This window comes from Perognathus longimembris, chromosome 1, assembly GCF_023159225.1.
Source record: "Perognathus longimembris pacificus isolate PPM17 chromosome 1, ASM2315922v1, whole genome shotgun sequence".
Classification (NCBI taxonomy): Eukaryota; Metazoa; Chordata; class Mammalia; order Rodentia; family Heteromyidae; genus Perognathus; species Perognathus longimembris.
In genome coordinates this window covers 75,762,921-75,784,663 of record NC_063161.1, presented here as the reverse complement: position 1 = coordinate 75,784,663, position 21,743 = coordinate 75,762,921, and the positions used below count along the sequence as shown (strand labels likewise).

Below are 21,743 nucleotides of genomic sequence, written 5' to 3'. Positions count from 1 at the left end.
AGATGGCACTCTCATTTTGGAATTTTTCAGCAGGGCAGTAAAACCAGAAGAGGCAGAGTAGGAGACCAACCAGAGCTGTCCTGAATGAGGATGTGTTTAAGATAATGAGAATCCTCTAGACTAGGGAGTGGCATAAAATGAGGGTACAGCTAGGCATAACCCAAAATGTTGAGTCACTGCAACCCTCTTGCACATTAGGGAATATAGTTGTAAGAATATCTTTGTCCGGGTTCCAGAGTACAGTGAAAGACCAAGGTCTCTTTGGTAAGCTGGGGCCTTGGACAAGTCTGCTGTAGACACCACCCCCCCCCCCCACACACACACCAGGACCTCAGGGCGCTCAGATCCATCAGATGATAAATACAGCACCTAGTGAAGCCAGGGTACCCAGTGAGCCCCCATCTCTCTGTCTCTAGCTGGAAGCCCATTTCAACATACACAGCAGAATCCAAAACAATGGATATATACTGTATTTAAACAGCAGTAACAGTCTCTCCATTCTATTTCTTCTTTTTCTGGTAATAGGGGAGGGCAGGTAGAAAGATCTCTCCAAGGTTGCTCCAAAGCCCTCGGGAGTGAATGTTCTTATAGACTTTGCGATCGGTGGATTGGGATCTGGCCACAAGGGGGCAGTGTTCACACCAGGTCCAATCACCTCTGCACCACTCATTGGTGGTCTCATTGGTGGCAGCCAGGTACATCACAAAACACAAGTAGCCCCCCAGGAGGAAGCTCAGCACCAGCACGAAGCCCAGCAAGAAAATGATCCTTGGAAAGCTCAGGAACAGGTACTAGGGGTAAAGGAAACACACAGGTTAGGAAGTGGACTGATATCCACAGGGTCAGCACCCACTTGCCCCCATCCTGCCCACAGACAGGCCAGAGCAGCTGCCCAGCTAACCAGCCTGCATCCAAGCCTGACCCAATGAATGTAAATCAGAACTGCTTTCAGCACTGACCAAGATCCTGGGAGCCCCAAAATGTACAAGAGCTTACTGTGGACAAATTGAGTGTTCACAGAAGAGTACTGGCAACCTGGTGCTATGCCAGTTAGCCATTTACAGGATATACAAACAAATGCCTTAGTTCATGTGTCAAAGTCAAATGGATAGAAATGGATAAAAGAAATGGTATCCAGCCTTCCTTAAAATAATCCAAGCACGTTCTGGGTGCTGGTGGGTCATACTGTAATCCTAGTTTCTTAGGAGGTTGAGATCTGAGGATGGCAGTTCAAAGCCAGCCTGGGAAAGAAAAGTCTGTGACACTCAATCTCCATTTAAGCACCAAAAACATCTGGAAATAGGGCTGTGGCTCAAATGGTAGAGCACTAGCCTTAAGAAAAAAAGCCCAGGGACAGTGCCCAGGCCCTAAGTTCAAGTCCCAGAATTCACACACACTTGCACACATGCACACACACATTCAAGCACAAAATTATAAGCACAAAGATATTCCCTATGGCAAGGAGTCTTGAACAGTCTCTCTTCCCAAAAGAAACAAGTTAAACGTCCATCCATAAGGGAGAGAAACAAATTCAGAGACCATCACCCCATGACCTAATAAGGAGCTATACAGGAGGAAGAAGTAGCAGGATGTCAGCCTGAAGCTGGCCCCAGGCAAAACAGGCAAAAGCATGGGACCCTATTTGAAAAATAGACTAAAGCCAGAAAGAGAGAGAGAGAGAGAAAGAAAGAGAGAATGAGCAAGCACAGGGTGTGTAGCTCAAGTGGCAGGATGTTTTTGAGGCCAAGTTCAAACCTCAATATAACAACAACAAAATCAAGTCAGTTTCTATACACTAATTTATTAATAAAAAAGTACTGTCCCACGAGAAAAGCCAAGTTCAAGAATCCTCTTATGGGTTGGCAATGTGGCTTAGTGGTAGAGTACTCACCTAGCATGCATGAAGCCCTGGGTTCGATTCCTCACCACCACATACACAAAAAAGCTGGAAGTGGGTGCTGTGGCTCAAGTGGTAGAGTGCTAGCCTTGAGCAAAAAAAGAAGCCAGGGACAGTGCCCAGGCCTGAGTCCAAGCCCCAGGACTGGCAAAAAAAAAGAATCCTATTGTGATCATACCTGTATTCAACACAACTGGAGGTATATAGCCACGGAGGAGATATAGGGAAAAGGCGTGAACTACCAAAGGTAGTGGGACTGGAGCAGTCTGAGAGTAACTGTCACTGCTCATTGTAAGCAGGACCTCTACTCTACGTGAACTTGTTTTTGTAGTAGGATAAAGATTTTAGAAAGAATTACATATTTTTCCCCCAGTTCTGGGGCTTGAACGGAGGACCTGTGCACTGTCCCTGGGGAGATTTTGCTCAAGGCTAGCACTCTACCACTTGAGCCGCAGTGCTACCTCTAGCTTTTTCTGAGTAGTTTACTAGAGATAAGAGTCTCACTGGGACTTTTCTGCCCAGGATGGCTTTCAACTGTGATCCTCAGATCTCAGCCCCCTCAGTAGTTAGGATTACAGACACGAGCCACTAGTGCCTGACAAAACTACACTTTTGATGGGCAGACTTTTCAAGAAGTCAGTTAAAAGGCATATCTGATAAGAAAGAATGGTGCAGCTTTTTTATTCTGAAAAAACCATAACCAATATCCAAAAGACACACAAATAGAAAATAACAAAGGTTTAATCTGTTATATAATTTGGCTAAATAACTCAAAAAATATTCTGACATCAAATAGGTAAGCAGATGGACATAATTCACAAAGAGTTACAGAAATGACTGGCAAATGAGGGTAGTGATTCAATAAATGATTTTTAAGTATGCATAATATTTTTCCTCCCCCTTTCTTTCCTGATCTGTGTGTGTGTGTGTGTGTGTGTGGAGAGAGAGAGAGAGAGAGAGAGAGAGAGAGAGAGAGAGAGAGAGTACTGGGGCTTAGAACTCAGAGCTTGGAAGCTGTCCCTGAGCTTTTTCTGCTCAAGGCCTTGGCTGTGTGAGTGTGTGTGTGTGTGTGTGTGTGTGTGTGTGTGTCTGTGTGTCTGTGTGTGAAATCATGTTAAGAAAGGAAAATAGCCTTCAGCTGGTGGCAGGCTGGAGAAAAAAATACAGACTCAATCTGAAAAAAGAAAAAAAAAAATAGCCGGGCACTGGTGGCTCACACTAGTAATTCTGGCTACTCCAGAGGCTGAGATCTGAGGACTGTGGTTCGAAGCCAGCCTGGGCAGGAAACTCTGTGAGACTCTTATCTCCAACAAACTACTCAAAAAAGCCAGAAGTGGGTCAAGTGGTAGAGTGCTTGCCTTGAGCAAAAGAAGCTCAGGCCCAGAGTTCAAGCCCCAGGGCTGACAAAAAATAGTAATAATAAATATAATTTTAAAAAAATTGAAAGCCAGAAGTGGCTGAAGAACAGTATGGAGGTTCCTCAAAAAGCTCAGTATAGACATACCCTATGACCCAGCCATGCCACTCCTAGGCATCTATCCTGAACAATAGGATTCAGGATACCACAAGGACACCTGCACATCCATGTTTATCACTGCACAATTCACAATAGCCAAAATATGGAAACAACTCAGATGCCCCACTACAGATGAATGGATCCAAAAAATGTGGTACCTGTACACAATGGAATACTATATAACGATTAGAAATGATAAAACAATATGGCATTCACAGGGAAATAGTCAAAACTTGAACACATAATGTTGAGGGAGACAAGCCTAGAACACAGAGAACAAAGGCGCATGGTCTCCCTGATATGTGGTTGTTGGGGGGAAGGGAGGAGAACAGTAGAGATCATGTCTGTAAAATAACAAACTTCTTTTCAAATGGTTTTTCTACATGTTTTGGTCAGCGACTTTACATCATGTCTCTAAAACCAAACAATTACTAAATAAACATAAAAATGTCTAGGATACGCCTATCAGAATAGCTCAACTGCTATGTACATATGATTATATAAGATGAGGCTCAGCAAAATGAACCCCAACAGATGGAAACAGGAGGACTTTATTGTCGTTATGTTTAATGTACTAGATGAATTTCCTTTGGCATACCCCCTGGGGTCACTGTATATGATTTTGGTACACTGGATATTGTATATATGCTTACCTGACCTAGGGAAGGGTAAGAAAAATGAGGGAAGATGTAACAAATAAGACAAGAAATGTACTTACCTTATTATGTAACTATAACTCCTCTGTACATCACCTTGTCAATAAAATTTAAAAAAAAACACCTCATTTTGGTTCAACAAAAAATAAATAAACTGCCACATTAAAAAAAAAAGCCAGGGCTGGGGATATGGCCTAGTGGCAAGAGTGCCTGCCTCATATACATGAGGCCCTAGGTTCGATTCCCCAGCATCACATATACAGAAAATGGCCAGAAAGGGCGCTGCGGCTCAAGTGGCAGAGTGCTAGCCTTGAACAAAAAGAAGCCAGGGACAGTGCTGAGGCCCTGAGTCCAAGCCCCAGGACTGGCCAAAAAAAAAAAAAAAAAAAAAAAAAAGCCAGAAGTGGAGCTATGGCTCAGGTAGTAGAACACCAGCTTTGAGCTGAAAAGCTAGGGGACAGCCCTCTTCAAGTTCCAGAACCGACACACACAAAAAGGAAGAGCATCATTTTTATAGGAGAGTAAACATCTTTTATCGCATTCTGAAACCGGAAGCCCTCTGTATCATTACCTGAATAATCAAGACAATGTCCATCTCCTGGAGGCGCCCAAGGTCATCAAGGTACGTTTCTTGGTACAGATCAGATACCACCACCAGGCGGACCAGAAATGCAGTGCTCACGGCAGCCAGGGTGGCAGCAGATGCGGTCAGCGTTGAGAGGTAGGTAAGGAAGTACCTGGTGTTCCAGGCGCCGATGCAGTTATTTACCCAGACACAGTGATGGTCAAAGCGGTGCACACACCGGTCACAGACACCTGTGAGAGGAGGGGCAGCAGGTCAGGTGTGTCCAGGGCAAGATGATGGCTCCTGCACACCTGGCTGCGATTTCTACAAACTCACCCCTGAGGGAATGTGGGGGAGCTGGCAGCAGCGGCTATCACTAAGCTTAAGTACTGCAATGGCCACTGGGCACTGAAATATGGCTACAAGAGAAAACTTAATACTGACAGATGTGTTTCAGTGTGACCCAGAGTCAGTGACTGACCTAATATGGGTCCAGTGGTTTCTTCTGAAAGGTGAACTGTGGTCATTGTAGATGTGGGAGTGAGGAAAAATGTGTGATCAGTTAGAGGAAAACCTTTAAGAATGTTTACAGGGGCTGGGAATGTGGCTTAGTGGTAGAGTGTTTGCCTAGGATTCATGAAGCCCTGGGTTCGATTCCTCAATACCACATAAACAGAAAAAGCTGGAAGTGGAGCTGTAGCTCAAAGTGGTAGGATGCTAGCCTTGGGCAAAAAGAAGCTCAGGGGCAATACCCAGGCCCTAAGTTCAAGCCCCAGTACTGGCAAAAAAAAAAAGTGTGAGTCTGCTCTTCCAACTAGAATTGTCATTAATTTAAACATAGGTCAAGTCTTTCCAATGAGAAAATTAGTATCTGAATCAATATGTGTAGTAAATGTATCATACACTCTAGATTTCAAATAATAGTATGGAAAAAAGAATATAAGATGATTGCTGGTAGCTCATGCCTGTAATCCCAGCTATTCAGGAGACTGAGATCTGAGAATCACTGTTCAAAGCTAGATCCGGCAGGAAAGTATGTGATACTCTTACCTCTATTTAACCACCAGAAAACTGGAAGTAGTGCTATGGCTTAAAGTGGTAGAGCACTAGCCTTGAATGAAAAAGCTCAGAGACAGTGCCCAGACCCTGAGTTCAAGCCCCAACAACACACACACACACCACACACCACACACACACACACATCCTTCCTGGATTTTATGTGTGTGCTAGTCCTGTGTCTTGAACTCAGGGCCTAGGTGTTGTCCCTGAGCTTTTTTGCTAAAGGCTAGCACTCTACTACTTGGGCCACAGCGCCACTTCTAGCTTTTTTTTCCCCGTGGGGTGGTGGTGGTTAATTGCAGGTAAGAGTCTCACAAACTTTACTACCCAGGCTGGCTTTGAACTGTGATCCTCAGATCTCAGCCTGGAGTAGCTGGGATGACAGGTGTGATTGCCGGTGCCAGGCCCATGGACATTTTCTGTCACTGGCCTATTCAGACAGTGGTTGAGGGTTGGGGTGCAGCTCAGTGATACAGTACTTACTTGGCATGTGTGAGGCCCTGGGTTCCAATCCCAGCACCACAGGAGGGAAAAAGATATTTTAAGTATGTTGCTTTAAATAAAAGGTTCTTACTTTCAGGGCTGAGTGCTAGCCCCCAGTTTATCCTATGGTCTGAAAGAAACAAGAGGTGGCCTCTTAACAGCGGCAGCCCGCCCCCCCCACCATGTCTGCTTTACACACATGAAATATCTGGGTGCCTGTGTGGGCGTGGGGAGGGGCCACTGTGTCTCAGTAGCCAACTCACCGCAGTGCTTGGACCGAGCCGGCTTCCGCAAGTTACAGGTTGAGCACCTCGCATTCCGTGGGAACATCACACTATCAAATTCATAAACTTGAAGAAAGAATAATTCATCTGCTTTTGTGATGGTGCCTGCCAAAAGGACAGAGGTCACTTCCAAACACTGCATCCCACTAAATGTTCACACCACCCGTCAACTGAACACACTGAAACGGCTACATGGAGCATTTTAAGTCATTCACTTTTTACAGCTACGTTATGAGATGGGACCCACAAACCCCATTAAAGCGTAAATTATATATGGTGTGTAGAATCTTCAGAGATGTAACCACTACATTATAACACCATCATCGTCCTGCCCCACTGTCAGCAGTCACTCCTTCTCGCCAATGCCCTAGACCCCAGAAACCAGTCATCTGCTTTCTATCTGTATGGACTTATCTTTTCTGGGTACTTCATATAAATGGAATTGTGTAATTTATGAGTATTTGTGTCCAGCTTTTTTTTTTTTTTTGCCAGTCTTGGGGCTGAGGGCCTGAGCATTGTCCCTGGCTTCTTTTTACTCAAGGCTAGCACTCTACTTTTTGAGCCACAGCGCCACTTCCAGTTTTTTCTATTTATGTGGTGCTGAGGAATCGAACCCAGGGCTTCATGTGTGCTAGGCAAGCACTCCACCACTAAGCCACATTCCCGGCCTTCAGCTCCTTTTTGTGTATGTGTACGTGCCAGTGCTGGGGCTTGAGCTTAGCCTTGTGCTTTCATTTCACTCTTTTGCTCAAGGAAAAACCCACTTCTAGCTCTTTCCTAGTTAATTGGAGATAGCATGTCCTGGGCGTTGCTGGGGCAACATCTAGCTACTCAAGTACAGCTGCTCAACTCCTGAGTAGCTAGGATTACAGGCATGAGCCACCAGTGCCCAGTTATGACTGGTTTCTTATACCCACTATGTTTTCCTGGTTCATTTAAGTTGTAGCATGAATCTGTGGATCATCCTTTATTATTTTATTTTGGGGTGCTGGGAATTAAACCCCATACTTCACATATGCTAGGAAAGTGCTCTACCACTGAGCTATATTCACAGCTCCTCACTCTTTTATGGCTGAATAATATTCCATTGAGTGAGATTATGAGATTTACTTATCAATTGATAGACATTTGGTACTTCAAGAACAGAAAAGTTTAAAAATAAAAGGAGGGCTAGGAATATGGCCTAGTGGCAAGAGAGCTTGCCTCGTATACATGAAGCCCTGGGTTCGATTCTCCAGCACCACATATCTAGAAAACGGCCAGAAATGGCGCTGTGGCTCAAGTGGCAGAGTGCTAGCCTTGAGCAAAAAGAAGCCAGGGACAGTACTCAGGCCCTGAGTCCAAGCCCCAGGACTGGCCAAAAAAATAAAAAATAAAAATAAAAGGATAGGAAAAAATACCAATCATATGCCACAAGAAGGTATAATCAATTAATATCAGGCAAAAGAGACCTGAGTGTATACGGCAGTAGCTGTGATAAAGAGGCTTGCTACATTACGAAACAGACTCAGTTTATTAGGAAGAGATAGCACTAACTCTAATCTTGAGTATATGCACTAAGAATATACATATATAAGCCGGGTGCTGGTGGCTCACACCTGTAATCCTAGCTATACTGGAGACTGAAATCTGAGGATCAAGGTTGGAAAGCCAGCCTGAGCAAGTAAATCTGTGAGACTCTTGGCTGCAATTAACCAAAAGGCTGGAAGTGGAGCTGTGGCTCAAGTGGTAGAACATTCGAGAAAAAAAAAATCTCAGGGACAGGGCCCCCCGCCCCCCCCCCCCCCGCATCCTGAGTACAAGCTGCAGGACTGGCAAAAAAGAAAAGAAAGAAAAGACTAAATATATATACCTTTCCATTTCAGAAGATGTGAGGTAAAAACTGACAAGCTTCAAGAAGTCTGAATGATAAAAATGAAATCTTTTTTTTTTGTTTTAAACCAGACCTGGGGCTTGAACTCAGGGACTGAGCACTGTCCTTGGCTTCTTTTTGCTCAAGGCTGGCACTCTACCCCTTGAGCCACAGCACCACTTCTGGCTTTTTCTATAGATGTGGTGCTGAGGAATCGAACCCAGGGCTTCATGTATGTGAGGCAGGCACTCTACCACTAGGCCATATTCCCAGCCCTATTTTGTACAACTAATATACACTAATTTAAAAAAGAACAGTTTAGCATACCACTCTCAGGAAGTGATTGACACAACAACTCCTATGGCTGTAAAAGATTTAATGTAAGTAACAAACTTGATCAATGGACTTTTGGTTCTCTATATCTAAGAACTAGAAAATACAAACTCTTCAATTAAGCATGTAGGTAACACAAAAACTGGCCACATGGGCTAGGAATGTGGTCTAGTGGTTGAGTGCTTGCCTAGCATGCAAGAAGCCCTGGGTTCGATTCCTCAGCACCACATAAACAGAAAAAGCAGTGCTGTGGCTCAAGTAGTAGAACGCTAGCCTTGAGCACAGATAGGCTCAGGGACAGAGCCCAGGCCCTGAGTTCAAGCCCCAGGACTGGCCAAACAACAACAAAACAACTGACCACGGGCTGGAAATATGGCCTAGTGGTAAAAGTGTTCGCCTCATATACATGAAGCCCTGGGTTCGATTTCTCAGTACCACATATATAGAAAAAGCCAGAGGTGACGCTGTGGCTCAAGTGGCAGAGTGCTAGCCTTGAGCAAAAAGAAGCCAGGGACAGTGCTCAGGCCCTGAGTCCAAAGCCCAGGACTGGCAAAAAAAAAAAAAAGATTGGAGTTGGTCATGGTGGCACACACCTCTAACTCCAGAGCCTGGGAGGTAGATGGAAGAAGAAGAATTCAAGACCAGTTTGGGAAACACAGGAAGATTCTGCCTCAAAAAATAAATAGCCGGGTGTGGTGGCTCATGCCTATAATCCCAGACAGTCAGGAGGCAAAAACTGGGAGGCTCACAGTTCGAGTCAAACCTAGGCAAAAAACTCCATTTCAACCAATAGCTAGGTATGGTGGGCTGTCATCCTATCGATGCAAGAAGGTAAAAACATGAAACCTTGTTCCTAAAATGACTAAAATAAAAAGGGCTCAAAGAGAACTTGCATAGCAAGCATGAGGTCATGAGACCCTGGGCTCATATCGAAGTAATAGATAAACTGTGTGAGTGTATGTATGTGTCATGTATTGGGAGATACTAAACAGTTCTAAATAACCTATGGTTCAGAGGCCAAAAACTAAAACTAGGCTGGACACTGTTGCCAGGGCAGGAAAGTGTGAGACTCTTATTTCCAATTAACCACCAGAAAACGAAAAGTGGAGCTGTGGATCAAAGTGGTAGAGCACTAGCTTTAAGGAAGAGCTCAGGGTCAGTACCCAGGCTCTGAGTTCAAGCCCTATGACAAGCAAATAAATTAATTAACCAAATTAAATAAAACTAGAAAACACTTCAAAGTGAAAGATCAGGAAACACGGCACAAGGACTCCTGCCATCTTCTTGGGGAGCTACTGCTTGGCATTTTCAGCAAGATAGCAGAGCCATCTTGTCACCAGCCTGTGACAAGCGCCTTGACTCACCAGGATTGGTTATACAAGTCAGGGTGAAGAAAACCAGGTTGACAATCAACAAGACATAGGGCAGAAGAAGGTAAGACCAAGAAAACTCCAGGTCTTGACAGTAGCCAAAGATTTCCCAGGTGTATTCCGCATAAACCATCCCTTGCAAGACCAGGTGCAGCATGATGAAGACGTGGTTGCTGGAAGGAAGCACAGGGCCACTTATTCCCAGGCCCACCCCCATGAAGGAAGTACACAAAATAATATAACCAAGGCAACCACTGCTACTAAGGAGTAAATAAGAAACCAGTGAAACACTTCACAGGCATGTTACAGCATATATCTCAATCCTTTCCCATTCTTTAAATATCTCCGTTTTAAAAGTAGGCATTTCAAGTAGGATGCCAGTGGCTCATGTCTGTAATCCTAGCTACCAGGAGCCTGAGATCTGAGGATTAAGGTTCAAAGTCAGCTCAGGCAAGAAAATCTGTGAGACTCATAACTCCAAGAGTACTAGCCTTGAGCACAAAAGCTTAGGGACAGCATCTAGTCTGAGTTCAAGTTCCAAAAAGAAAAAGGAAAAAAAAGTAGGCATTTCAAAACCCAGAGACCAATGGCAGATTGGCTGTGAGTTGAATATAGGTCCCAAGCCCAGGGTCCCCACCCCTGCTAGCACCCTCTCCCTCATTACACTGGAAATCACAGGAGCTTCCTAAAGCTATGAGCAACAACAAATAGTAATCAAGAGAAAAGAAGATCATGCTTGAACTCTGAACACTTAAGTACCGTGTATGGAAGAGGTAATGGAGAAATCTCTGTGTGGCTCTCTGAAGGCACTTTGGGAACACACAGGAACATAGCTGAAATAAAAGAAAAAGCTCAGTTCTACCTCTTATTCTCCTCACTCCCAAACAAATTAGATCTTCACACCCAGCTGGCACTGTCATGAATGTAAATTCTGTCCATATATGGGCAGAGAGAGTGAAGAAAGTAAAGAACAAAGATGTCCACCTACTGGCCCATCTTGAGGCCAGCTCCTCCACTTATATCCAAACCCCAAAAGTGACACTATCAAGGTGTGAGGAGAAAAGCAGGCAAGAAGATGCTCAGGCGATGCTGATGTGAAGGCTGCTCTCCTTCCCCTTTGCTGAGTTTGGCCTCACAGTCAAGGCCTAGTGGATATTAATCCAGATCCCTCCTAAGTTACCCTCCTCAGAACTGGGGCAAGGTGGCACATTAGAAGTATCTTCCATTTTCACTCCCTGAATGAGAACACTCTGGTAATACAGGAGAGATTCTGGAGAGAGGAAAGTGTGGGAATGGAACCAAGACCCACAAAGGAGGTGGTGAGCAAATCACAAAGTCAAATCCAGCAGAAGAGAAGCATCAAGGAGCTCCAAACCCATCCCTGGCAACTCCGAAGTGGGCAAAGATGCTAAAGACTTTATTGCATGGCAGGACATAGTCTTGGCAATGGATGGATTGCCAATTCTCACTGCAGGAAAAGCCCACACATCCTGCAAACCTTAGTCCCAAGCAAAGCCATCTATGAGACAGCGACTCCTCTGGGATGAGGGCTAGCTGTGGTGAAGAAAGTCATTGTGTCGCTCCCCTTATTTCATAGGCCAACAACAGGGTATTACCCTGTTAGAGACTGAGTTACTCTGGGGACCTGAGAATGAAAAATCAAGATTCAGGGAGTCACAGGACACTTTGCCACACAAATTGGATATAAATTAATTACAAGAGCCACAAAACCAGAAGTGGAGCTGTGGCTCAAAATGGTAAAGCAAGAGCTCAGGGCCAGTGCCCAGACCCTGAGTTCAAGTCTGATGACCAACAAAAGAAAAAGAACAGAGAGAAACTAAAAGGAGGGCTGGGAACATGGCCTAGTGGCAAGAGTGCTTGACTCATATACATGAAGCCCTGGGTTCAATTCCCCAGCACCACAGATATAGAAAACGGCCAGAAGTGGTGCTGTGGCTCAAGTGGCAGAGTGCTAGCCTTGAGCAAAGAGAAGCCAGAGACAGTGCTCAGGCCCTGAGTCCAAGGACCAGGACTGGCAAAAGGAAAAAGGAAAAAGAAAAAAGAAAGAAACTAAATGGATAGAGAACCTATTCAATAAAAATTTAACAGAAAACCATGTTAATCTTTTCCCATGGATTGCTTGCTCCAATTTTGCGGCCTAACCCCTGGAGGAAGTTGAGCAGCCCAATACTCAGCTTTCTACTCCCATCTCCCCCCAATTTCAACCTCAAGCACTTCCAGACAATGATCACATACTTTTTTTTTTTTTTGGTCAGTTGTGTGGCTTGAACTCTGGGCCTGAGCACTGTCCCTGAGCTCTACTGCTCAAGGCTAGTGCTCTACCACTTGAAGCCACAGTGCTACTTCTGGTTTTCTGGTGGATAATTGGAGATAAGAGTCTCATGAATTTTCCTGCCCTGGCTGGCTTTGAACCACGATCCTCAGATTTCAGCCTCCTGAGTACCTAGGATTACAGCCATGAGCCACCTGTACCCAGCACCCAGCTGGTCACATCCTATCCAATTTTAGACACCATGTCCAGGGAGCTAAAGAGCTGATCTCAAGAATGCAAACTTTCCAAATTTCCACTAACTGTAATAACACAAACATCAAATATTCCACAACTGCCATAAATGAAAGACTACTTAAGTAAGCCAATGAATTTAAATGGGATCATTTAGCCAGGCATGGTGGTACTAGCCTAAAATCCCAGCACTGAGGCAGGAGGGTCAAAGGTTTGAGGCCAGCCTTAGAAACACAGTCAGTGAGACATCACCTCTAAATAATTAAGCCCTTTTTTGTTTTGGGTTTTTTTTTGTTGTTGTTGTTGTTGGAGATAAGACTTATTTGCCTGGGCTGACTTCAAACTGTGATCCTCAGATCTCAGCTTCCTGAGTAGCTATGATTCCAGGCATGAGCCATCAGTGCCCAGTGCTCTTTTTTGTCTTACTGGGTGAGTCTTTTACATTAATAAATTCAGTGGTATCTAAGGATTATTGTTACCTGTGCACCTTCCTGGGCCAGGCCTTTCAAACGAGGAGTTTTTGAGCAGATGCAGATCATAATTACAGTAATCAGTATTGATGCCAGGTACCACAAGAAAAGAAACAAGAAGTCCATCCTGGGAGACTGCAAAAGAACAGAACCCATATGTAGCACTGCTCAATAAAATGATAGCATTTACTAAGGCATTACTTCTATGGCACATATTCTTTGACAATTCTCTCAACAGCTTCTGAATCAGAAATGATTGACCCTCAGGCACATACCACAGGGCCCAACTGTTTCTCAGCCAGGCCTTGGAGATGGTTCTGAGTTCTCTTTCAAGATGAACTCTATGGTCTGCCTTTGGGGCATCTCCTGCCTGTAAATTCCAAGATAAAATAAGGAAGGAAATGAATCCACAGTAACATATCTTTTACATCCTTAAATATAGTCCCCCACACACTGATACAGAAAGGATTCAAAAGAATCTGCTGCCCTCAACTGAACATGGTGGTGCAAACCATAACCCTAGCACTCAAGTGGGTGAGGAAGGAAGATTGGGAGTTTGAGGGCAGCATGGTGTACACAGAAAGTTCTAGGCTAGTCTGGGCTAGGTAGCAAGACCCTGCCTTAAATAAAAAGAAAATAAAAAAGGACCTGCTGGCCTCATTGGGGCAAGCACTTCCTTTAGACAGTCAGAGGCCATGAATACAGGATTAGCCACACAGGATTAGCTATAGGATTAAGGAAGCTATGAAGCCTCTCTCCTGGCCAGGGGCCACAAGTGAAAGGAATGATTCAGGAGAATCAGAGTTAATACCTAGGTCTGGGTTAAGAAACCAGAAATGGTTACAGCGGACCTCAGCGGATAGACTACGGTGTCCGAATTCCAACTGAGATAATAAAAGTAGAAAATATTCATGACTCAATACTACGAGCAGCGATTCTCACAAAGGGATGCAAGCTCTCCCGCCTACATCTTCCTCTAGGTTGGATACATTTTCAGCCCGCAGCTCTAGCATTCCTCTGGCCAATAGTCATTGAGAATTCAAAGCAGCTCCTCTTGGGCGGCGAAGTGTACCTGGCACACCCCTGGCTGCAGGAGACATGGTTCCACCAGGAGGCTGGATCTGGTGCAGAGACAGATTCGTTTAACACGCACTATGACCGGAGTTCTCAGTGAACTGCATTGCGGAAAAGGATATGGAAGTAAGGGGGTCTTGTTTTCTTATGGTGCTGGAGGTTGAACTCAAGGCCTTGAGTGTGAAACAAGCACTGTCAATGAACTACATCCCCAGGAGTAGGGACACGTGGACCCCCGTAGCGTGAATAGTCCTAGGATTTCTTGAGGAACAGCTAACGGATGGAAATATGCCTGGTAGCCTCGGGTCTAATCTCCCCAAACCTGTCCTCATCCTAATCCATGACCACCCATCCTGGGACCCGTGGACCGGCCCAGGCTACTCTTTATCTGGGCATGACCAGAGCTTTCCTCCTGGAAAAACTGGAGACGGGGTGCAGCAGCTTGGTGGGGGACACAGGGAGACGCGGCAGCTAGGGCGAACAGTGGAGGAGACACAGGAGGCAAATGTACCGCAGGCTCGGAGGAGTGGGGCGGATCTGTAGGACTCCGGGGCGTGCAAACCGGTAGCACCGCGGCCACAGCAAGATAGGTTCGCACGGAGAACGCGGACAGCCCCGGGCGGCGAAGGCCTTACCCACAGATCCGCCAACCGCCCCCAGCACGGAGCCAGCGCCTCCAGGACCCGCCGAGAGTTCCGGCGCGCGCGTGTGACGTCATCTCCGCGCCCGCAGCACGCAGCCCTTCCGGCGGAAGTACGTGTAGGTGGCCCGGGAGTTGGCTAGGTTTTTGTTGTTCCGCCGTACGTACATGTTTGTGTTGTTTGGTTTGGGTTTTTGTTTTTTGGATGTGTGTGTGTGTGTGTGTGTGTGTGTGTGTGTGTGTGTGTGTGTGTGTGTGTGTGTGTGTGTGTTTTAAAACGGGAATCTATGTAATCCAAAGTGCCCCGGAATTTGAGGTCCTTCCAGCCTCAGTCTCCCTAGTGCTGGGATTAGGAGTAGGCATCACCACACCTGCTGAGTTTAGTCCAAGGGGGTCCCAGGCCTCAGGAGCGTCTGCGCTTAAGATACTCAAATATTGATTGTGTCTTCACGGTGGGCAGAGTTCGCATGCAGCCTGCACACGGTTGGGATTTCCCTTAACCTATCCAGAATCTTCCCGCGCATGCTCTTGCACCTCTTGTACACATGCAGCTCTGTGAAACACCACCCCCGGCAGGGTGAGGGAAGGGTAGTGACCAGTGCTTGGCCATAAGCCTTAAAAATAAAAAGGAAGGCTATTTTGATGATAGCCAGACTTGTATTTCCAAACATAGCACTGAGAAGGTCTCGGTGGAGTGTTGCTTTGTTCTGAATGCCTTAGAAGCCACTGACAACGACGGTGTATTCTTGATGTTTCTGAAAATCTGAGCCAGGCCTGGCCTTTTGAGGGGGAAAAAATATCTGATCTTCAAACAACTGGCCTCCAAGCCTTTATCTTATTTTTGGCTTTGCTACCCAACCTGGCTTCTTGTTTTCCCTTTCTTTTTCCTGAGGAAGAGAGAGGAACCTAGAACTTTACCAAACTGTAAACCAACTTTCTGAATGCATTATACTCAAGGCCTTCTTCTTTTTTTTTTTTTTTTTTTTTGGCCAGTCCTGGGCCTTGGACTCAGGGCCTGAGCACTGTCCCTGGCTTCTTCCCGCTCAAGGCTAGCACTCTGCCACTTGAGCCACAGCGCCGCTTCTGGCCGTTTTCTGTATATGTGGTGCTGGGGAATCGAACCTAGGGCCTCGTGTATCCGAGGCAGGCACTCTTGCCACTAGGCTATATCCCCAGCCCCTCAAGGCCTTCTTGAACTTTCAAACAAGAAATCTAAAGATGTGCTGGGACCATGGAAGATTCCTTATAGATGGAGTCCATCCCACATTTAGCATGGGCTAGAGTTCCTCAGAATCTTCCCCTGAAGAGCATGATTTATCTCTGAATAGTTTCCATTCTGATTTTGAGTCTTGGTATGGTCATCATTGCATTTTGTGCTAGGTTGCCTTTCGTCAATTTTTTTAAAATTGAAGACACAATATGTTCTCCCTACAAAAGTGTAAAAGAGTACAAAAATGAAAAATGCCATTTTCAGGGCTGGGCATATGGCCTAGTGGCAAGAGAGCTTGCTTCGTATACATGAGGCCCTGGGTTCGATTCCCCAGCACCACATATACAGAAAACGGCCAGAAGTGGCGCTGTGGCTCAAGTGGCAGAGTGCTAGCCTTGAGCAAAAGGAAGCCAGGGATTGTGCTCAGGCCCTGAGTCCAAGGCCCAGGACTGGCCAAAAAACAAAAACAAAAATGCCATTTTCACCATACAGTTCCTTGACATATTTATTTTGGGAGGTGAGAAGTAATGGGGCTTGAAGCATCTGATACTTGAACCATGCCTACACCCTTTTTGCTTTATTTTTCTGGTAAGGCCTAACTTTTCCTGGGGTCTATCCTCTGACTACTTCCAACCTCACTGGGATTATAGGCCTGTACCTCCACACCCAGCCTAGGTGTTTTTTGTTTGTTTGTGTGTTTATTAATTGAACACAAAATTTTTTTACAAGGTGTTGTGCAAAAATTGTACAGTTACATAGTAGGGCAGTGTGTACATTTCTTGTGATATCTTACGTCCTGTTTTTCTATCCCTTCTCTAGGTCAGGTAGACATATATACAATATACAATGTATCAATGTATTCACAGACTTGGTCTCTACTGTCTCTCCGTCTCCCTTTGTTAACAGTCATATATCAGGGAGATCATGCCCCTTTGTTTTCTGTGTTCTAGGCTTGTCTCACTCAACATTATTTGTTCAAGTTCTGACCATTTCCCTGTGAATAACAATATTTCACCATTCCTAATCGCTATGTAGTATTCCATTGTGTGTAGGTACCATATTTTTTGGATCCATTCGTCTGTGGAGGGGCATCTGGGTTGTTTCCATATTTTGGCTATTGTGAATTGTGCCGTGATAAACATGGAAGTACAAATGTCTTTTTGATATCTTAGGTTTTGCTGTTTAGGATAGATGCCTAGGAGTGGTATGGCTGGGTCATAGGGTAGGTCTATATTGAGCTTTTTGAGAAACCTCCATACTGTTCTCCAAAGTGGTTGTACTAATTTGCACTCCCACCAACAATGGAGAAGGGTTCCTCTTTCCCCACACCCCCTCCAGCATTTGTTGTTTCCTGAGTTCAGAGTATAGGCCATTCTAACGGGTGAGGTGGTATCTCAGGGTTGTTTTTATTTGCATTTCCTTTACTATCAGGGATGTTGAGCATTTCCTCATGAGTTTCTTTGCCATTTTTATATCTTCTCTTGTGAAGTCTCTCTTTAGCTCTTTTGCCCATTTCCTAATAGGTTTATTGGGCTTGGAGGGACTTAGTTTTTTGAGTTCTCTGTAGATGACAGATATCAGGCCTTTGTCTGTTGCTGTGCTGGTAAATATCCTTTCCCATATCGTTGGCTGTCTTTCTATTTTGGTGGCTATGTCCTTAGCTGTGCAGAAACTTTTTAATTTGTAGTAGTCCCATTTGTCGAGTCTTTCCCCTATTTGTTGTGCCCCTGGGACTCTATTCAGGAAGTTCCTTCCTGTACCTATAAGTTCTAGCGTCTTTCCTACTCTGTCCTTCAGTAGTTTCAAGGATTCAGGTCTGATATTGAGGTCCTTGATCCATTTTGAGTTGATCTTGGTGCATGGTGATAGGCTTGGGTCTACTTTGAGCTTTCTGCATATGGCTGCCCAGTTCTCCCAGCACCAGTAGTTGAAGAGGCTATGTTTATTCCATTGTATGTCTTTAGCTCCTTTGTCAAATATCAGTTCCAGCCTAGGTTTTTTGTATGTTTGTTTGTTTTTGTGGTTTGAACTCACAGCCTTGCCATTGCTAGGCTGACACTACTACATAAGTGCCAAGCTGCCAACCTTACTTTTTTCTAGTGCCAGTCCCGATGCTTCAACTTAGAACCTGGCTACTTCACCAAGCATGTAAGCGCAAGGATAGCCCTGTACTACTTAAGTGGTGATGAAGCTCATGGACTTTCCTGATCAGTCTGGTTTTGAACCTTGACTCTCAGATCTCAGCCTGAGTAGCTAGAAGTACAAGCATGAGCCACCACTGCTTGTCTAGCTTCATAGTGTTTGTCTAGATCTCTCTCTCTCTCTCTCTCTATATATATATATATATATTACATATATATAGCATATCTGTATGTACACATAGACACAGATGAAAGCACAAACCCCCCAAAAAACCACCTGGATACACAGTCACATATAGAGAAATGGGTTTATTGACAGTTTATGACTAGGCCACTTTGGACCACAATCCTTTTCCCCACCTTTTCTGAATAAGCTGAGATATAAACCATATGGTTTAGCTACTAAGATACAGTAGTGTGATTTTTTTTTGTCTGAGATGGCCTTAATAATCCTTAAGCATAATATTCCATATATCAGTCTTTTCAGTAGCTTGGATTACAGGCATAAGCAACAATTCCTTCCTCTAATTTCTAGTTATTGGATTATGACTTAAGTACAGAAAAAAAACAGAAACAGGAAAATGACACCAATGTTTCAAATGTGTGGGTTCAAAGAATTGGCAAGGACAAATTTTACAGTAGGTACTGGAAAAAAATCTTTTAGTATAAAATAATGAGAACAAATTAGTTCATTGGGATCATGGACCATATTTACTTCCAAGGAGGTCCAGTGAGTTCAGAAACCACAAGTTAGTGCCCCGCCCCCCCCCATTTCCCAGCACTCAATCATCTTTCCACTCTGTTATAGTGCTGGTGACCTTCTCATTCAGCAAAAGGGAAAAATCAAAATCAAAGAGCTGCTGTCTAAAATACAACATACTCAAGGGAGTAGATTTCCCTATCTGTGCACTGCTGACATTTTTAATCCTGATTACTAATAGGAAGGAGTTCTGAAACAGGAACAAAGATGGAATATGATGACTAACACCTTTAATCCCACTCAAATTAGGATCACTCTTCTATGAAGCTGGCTGAAGCAAATGAATTCATACATCTCTATCTGTTGGTATGCAAATTAGCAACTGTCCTCTGTTGACAAAGGAAATCAATTAAACACAACTCTGGAATCATTTTGTCCAGCTCAAGGGGTACAGTGCTAACTTTGAGCAACAACAATCCAGTGCTCAGGCCCCAAGTTCAAGCCCCAAGATTGATTAAAAAAATACACCAAACAAAACATTTACTGTAGTGACACTGGTCAAAAAGAAATGTGCCCATTTCCTGACTTATGTATGTAACCCCTCTGTATATCACCTTTAAAAGAAAAAAATTTAAAAATATTTGGGAAGGGAAAAAAAGACAACTTTTTTTATGGGAAAAAAAAGATTTACTGTAATCATTCCTTAGGACATTTACATTTAATTTTTCCTTTGACACTCTAATTCCCAGGCCAACCAGCATCACTGTTCAATAGTAAGTAGTCTTGCTTCAGTGCTTATTGATAATAATCTCCATGAAAATACAATTCAGACATAGCATGGTTTTAATATTTGCCTTTTCATTCATCTATATCTATTGCACACAAATGATTAGAAAAACTTGTTTCTTTTTTCCATGAAAATGCTCATATGTTTAGGTTATAAAATTGGCCACTGTCCAGTGGAATGACTTTGCTACAGATAAAAATATTACATGGAGAGAAAGCTTTTAGTTTTAATTTTTTGTTTGTTTTTGTTTTGTTTTGTTTTGTTTTTGTCAGTCCTGGGGCCTGAACTCAGGGCCTGAGCACTGTCCCTGGCTTCTTTTTGCTCAAGGCTAGTACTCTACCCCTTGAGCCACAGCACCACTTCGGCTTTTTCTATATATGTGGTGCTGAGGAATCAAACCCAGGGCTTCAGGCGAGCACTTTACCACTAGGCCATATTCCCAGCCCCTTTTAGTTTTAATTTTAATCCTTTTTTTCCCTTATGGTGATTATGCAAGAATTGAAGACTATGTAATATACCTGCAACTTCAGGATTTGTCTAGAAACCAATGCCTTCTCTGTTTCCATTTTACCCATCCTCTAAACTTGATTGGTTTCTTTTAATATATTTTGTATTACTCCACATTAAGGAACAGAGTGTAAGGAGTGATTCAATCACAATTTACAGACTAGAGAAAAGGACAAAGGAAAAGACACATCAGCAATGCATAAGAGGGCTGGGAATATGGCCTAGTGGCAAGAGTGCTTGCCTCCTACACATGAAGCTCTCGGTTCGATTCCCCAGCACCACATATATGGAAAACGATCAGAAGGGGCGCTGTGGCTCAGGTGGCAGAGTGCTAGCCTTGAGCGGGAAGAAGCCAGGGATGGTGCTCAGGCCCTGAGTCCAAGGCCCAGGACTGGCCAAAAAAAAACCAAAAAAAAACATTGCATAAGAAGTCAGACTCAATATTTCCTCTGGCCACCACTGGTCACAGGCCCTTGTAAGCCCCCCCACCTCCACTGTATATAATGTAAAAAGAATAAGAACTTTCCTGTAGATACTTTAGTGGAATATTGCAATAAATAGAGGTGTTCATGGGAATACAGATTGTTGACCCACAAAAAAAAAAAAAAATGGTTTGAACTCCAAGCCTGTGGTGCAGTCCTGTATTCTTTGCTACTTGGGAGGCTGAGATGTGAGGATTGCAGTTCAAGCCAGGGAGAGAAAGTGTGTGAGACTCTTATCTCCAATTAACTACCAAATAAGGCCAGGAGAGCTGTGACTTGGATGATAGAGTGCTAGCCATCAATGAAAGATCCCAGGAACATTTAGTCAGGCACTGGTGGCTCATGCCTGTTGTCTTAACTATTCATAAGGTTGAGATCTGAGGATCACTGTTCAAAGCCACCCAGGACAGGAAAGTCTATCAAATTCGTATAATCCAATTAACCACCAGAAAACTGAAAGTGGAGCTGTGGCTCAAAGTGATAGAGTGTTAGCCTTGAACAAAAGAGCTCAGTGACAGCTCAGTTCAAACCCCTCAACACCCCCCCCCCACACACACACACACGTGCGCACGTGCGCGCTGCGTCCCTTCCAAACCTTTTGTCCTCTTCGCGGGACTGGTGATTGTCAGAGTTCTGCATTTCCCATCAGAGCATGCCCACCAGCTAGCTGATCCTTCCTCTGAACATGGGCCTCTGTGCCACACTGCAGGGCTATGGCCTCCTCTCAGAATCTGATGCCCTGAGAGTAAAAGCAGCTGAAATTCAAGGATTCACAGAACTTGTGCCTTGAGAGAGAGATGGTTTCTAACCTGGTATAAAGCGGCACATTGGACTATTCTTATAGAACAATGACAAAATGGCCAGAATAAAACTTTTGGCTTCCTCACATGACACCCTTTCCCAAATACTATTGATGGAAAATACTCCCTCAGATTTTTCTTATCTGTACAACCTAAAAGTATATCTATTTCATATAGCAAAGGTTGAAGTTAGCAATCTACTGAATGAGAACAAAGCAGCCACAATGACTTCTTCTATAGATGAAAGTCTAATTCTGTGTTAAAGGCTAATATGTGCAGCAAGCTTCTTGCCAAGCCATTCTCCAAACACACCCATGAATCTCTTATTGTGTCATCTTGCTCATTTACAGTCCATGCCAAATGAAATCCTACTAGGCAAACCACATCTTAGAG

The 21,743-nt window shown here is 44.3% G+C and overlaps 1 protein-coding gene across 4 annotated transcripts; it reads right to left on the bottom strand.

Annotated features, from left to right (window-relative positions):
- Window positions 1-447: 447 nt before the first annotated feature.
- Zdhhc4 (zinc finger DHHC-type palmitoyltransferase 4) lies at window positions 448-14,763 on the bottom strand. 4 transcript variants are annotated; one of them, XM_048329597.1, is made up of 9 exons: window positions 14,595-14,763; window positions 13,952-14,184; window positions 13,285-13,379; window positions 13,019-13,144; window positions 10,775-10,848; window positions 10,010-10,188; window positions 6,440-6,565; window positions 4,641-4,885; window positions 448-791 (listed from the first exon to the last, which is right to left on the bottom strand). In XM_048329597.1, the coding sequence occupies exons 4-9, from the start codon at window positions 13,133-13,135 to the stop codon at window positions 501-503; spliced, it is 1,032 nt and encodes a 343-aa protein (XP_048185554.1). In that variant the 5' UTR covers window positions 13,136-13,144; window positions 13,285-13,379; window positions 13,952-14,184; window positions 14,595-14,763; the 3' UTR covers window positions 448-500. The 4 variants fall into 4 exon arrangements, with proteins under 4 accessions (XP_048185554.1, XP_048185571.1, XP_048185563.1 ...); XM_048329614.1 differs by having other exon boundaries at window positions 14,082-14,184; XM_048329606.1 differs by having other exon boundaries at window positions 13,952-14,130.
- Between the last annotated feature and the right edge of the window lie 6,980 nt (window positions 14,764-21,743).

Bases quoted from the DNA above. Each gene is read 5' to 3' on its own strand.
- Zdhhc4 (XM_048329597.1), bottom strand. From the start codon at position 13,135: ATGGACTTCTTGTTTCTTTTCTTGTGGTACCTGGCATCAATACTGATT. The intron at 10,849-13,018 runs GTAACAATAATC...CTTTTATTTCAG, and splicing joins TGGCCCAGGAAGGTGCACAG to CTATGTTCCTGTGTGTTCCC. The intron at 6,566-10,009 runs GTGAGTCAAGGC...TCCTTTTGGCAG, and splicing joins GACTTGTATAACCAATCCTG to GCACCATCACAAAAGCAGAT.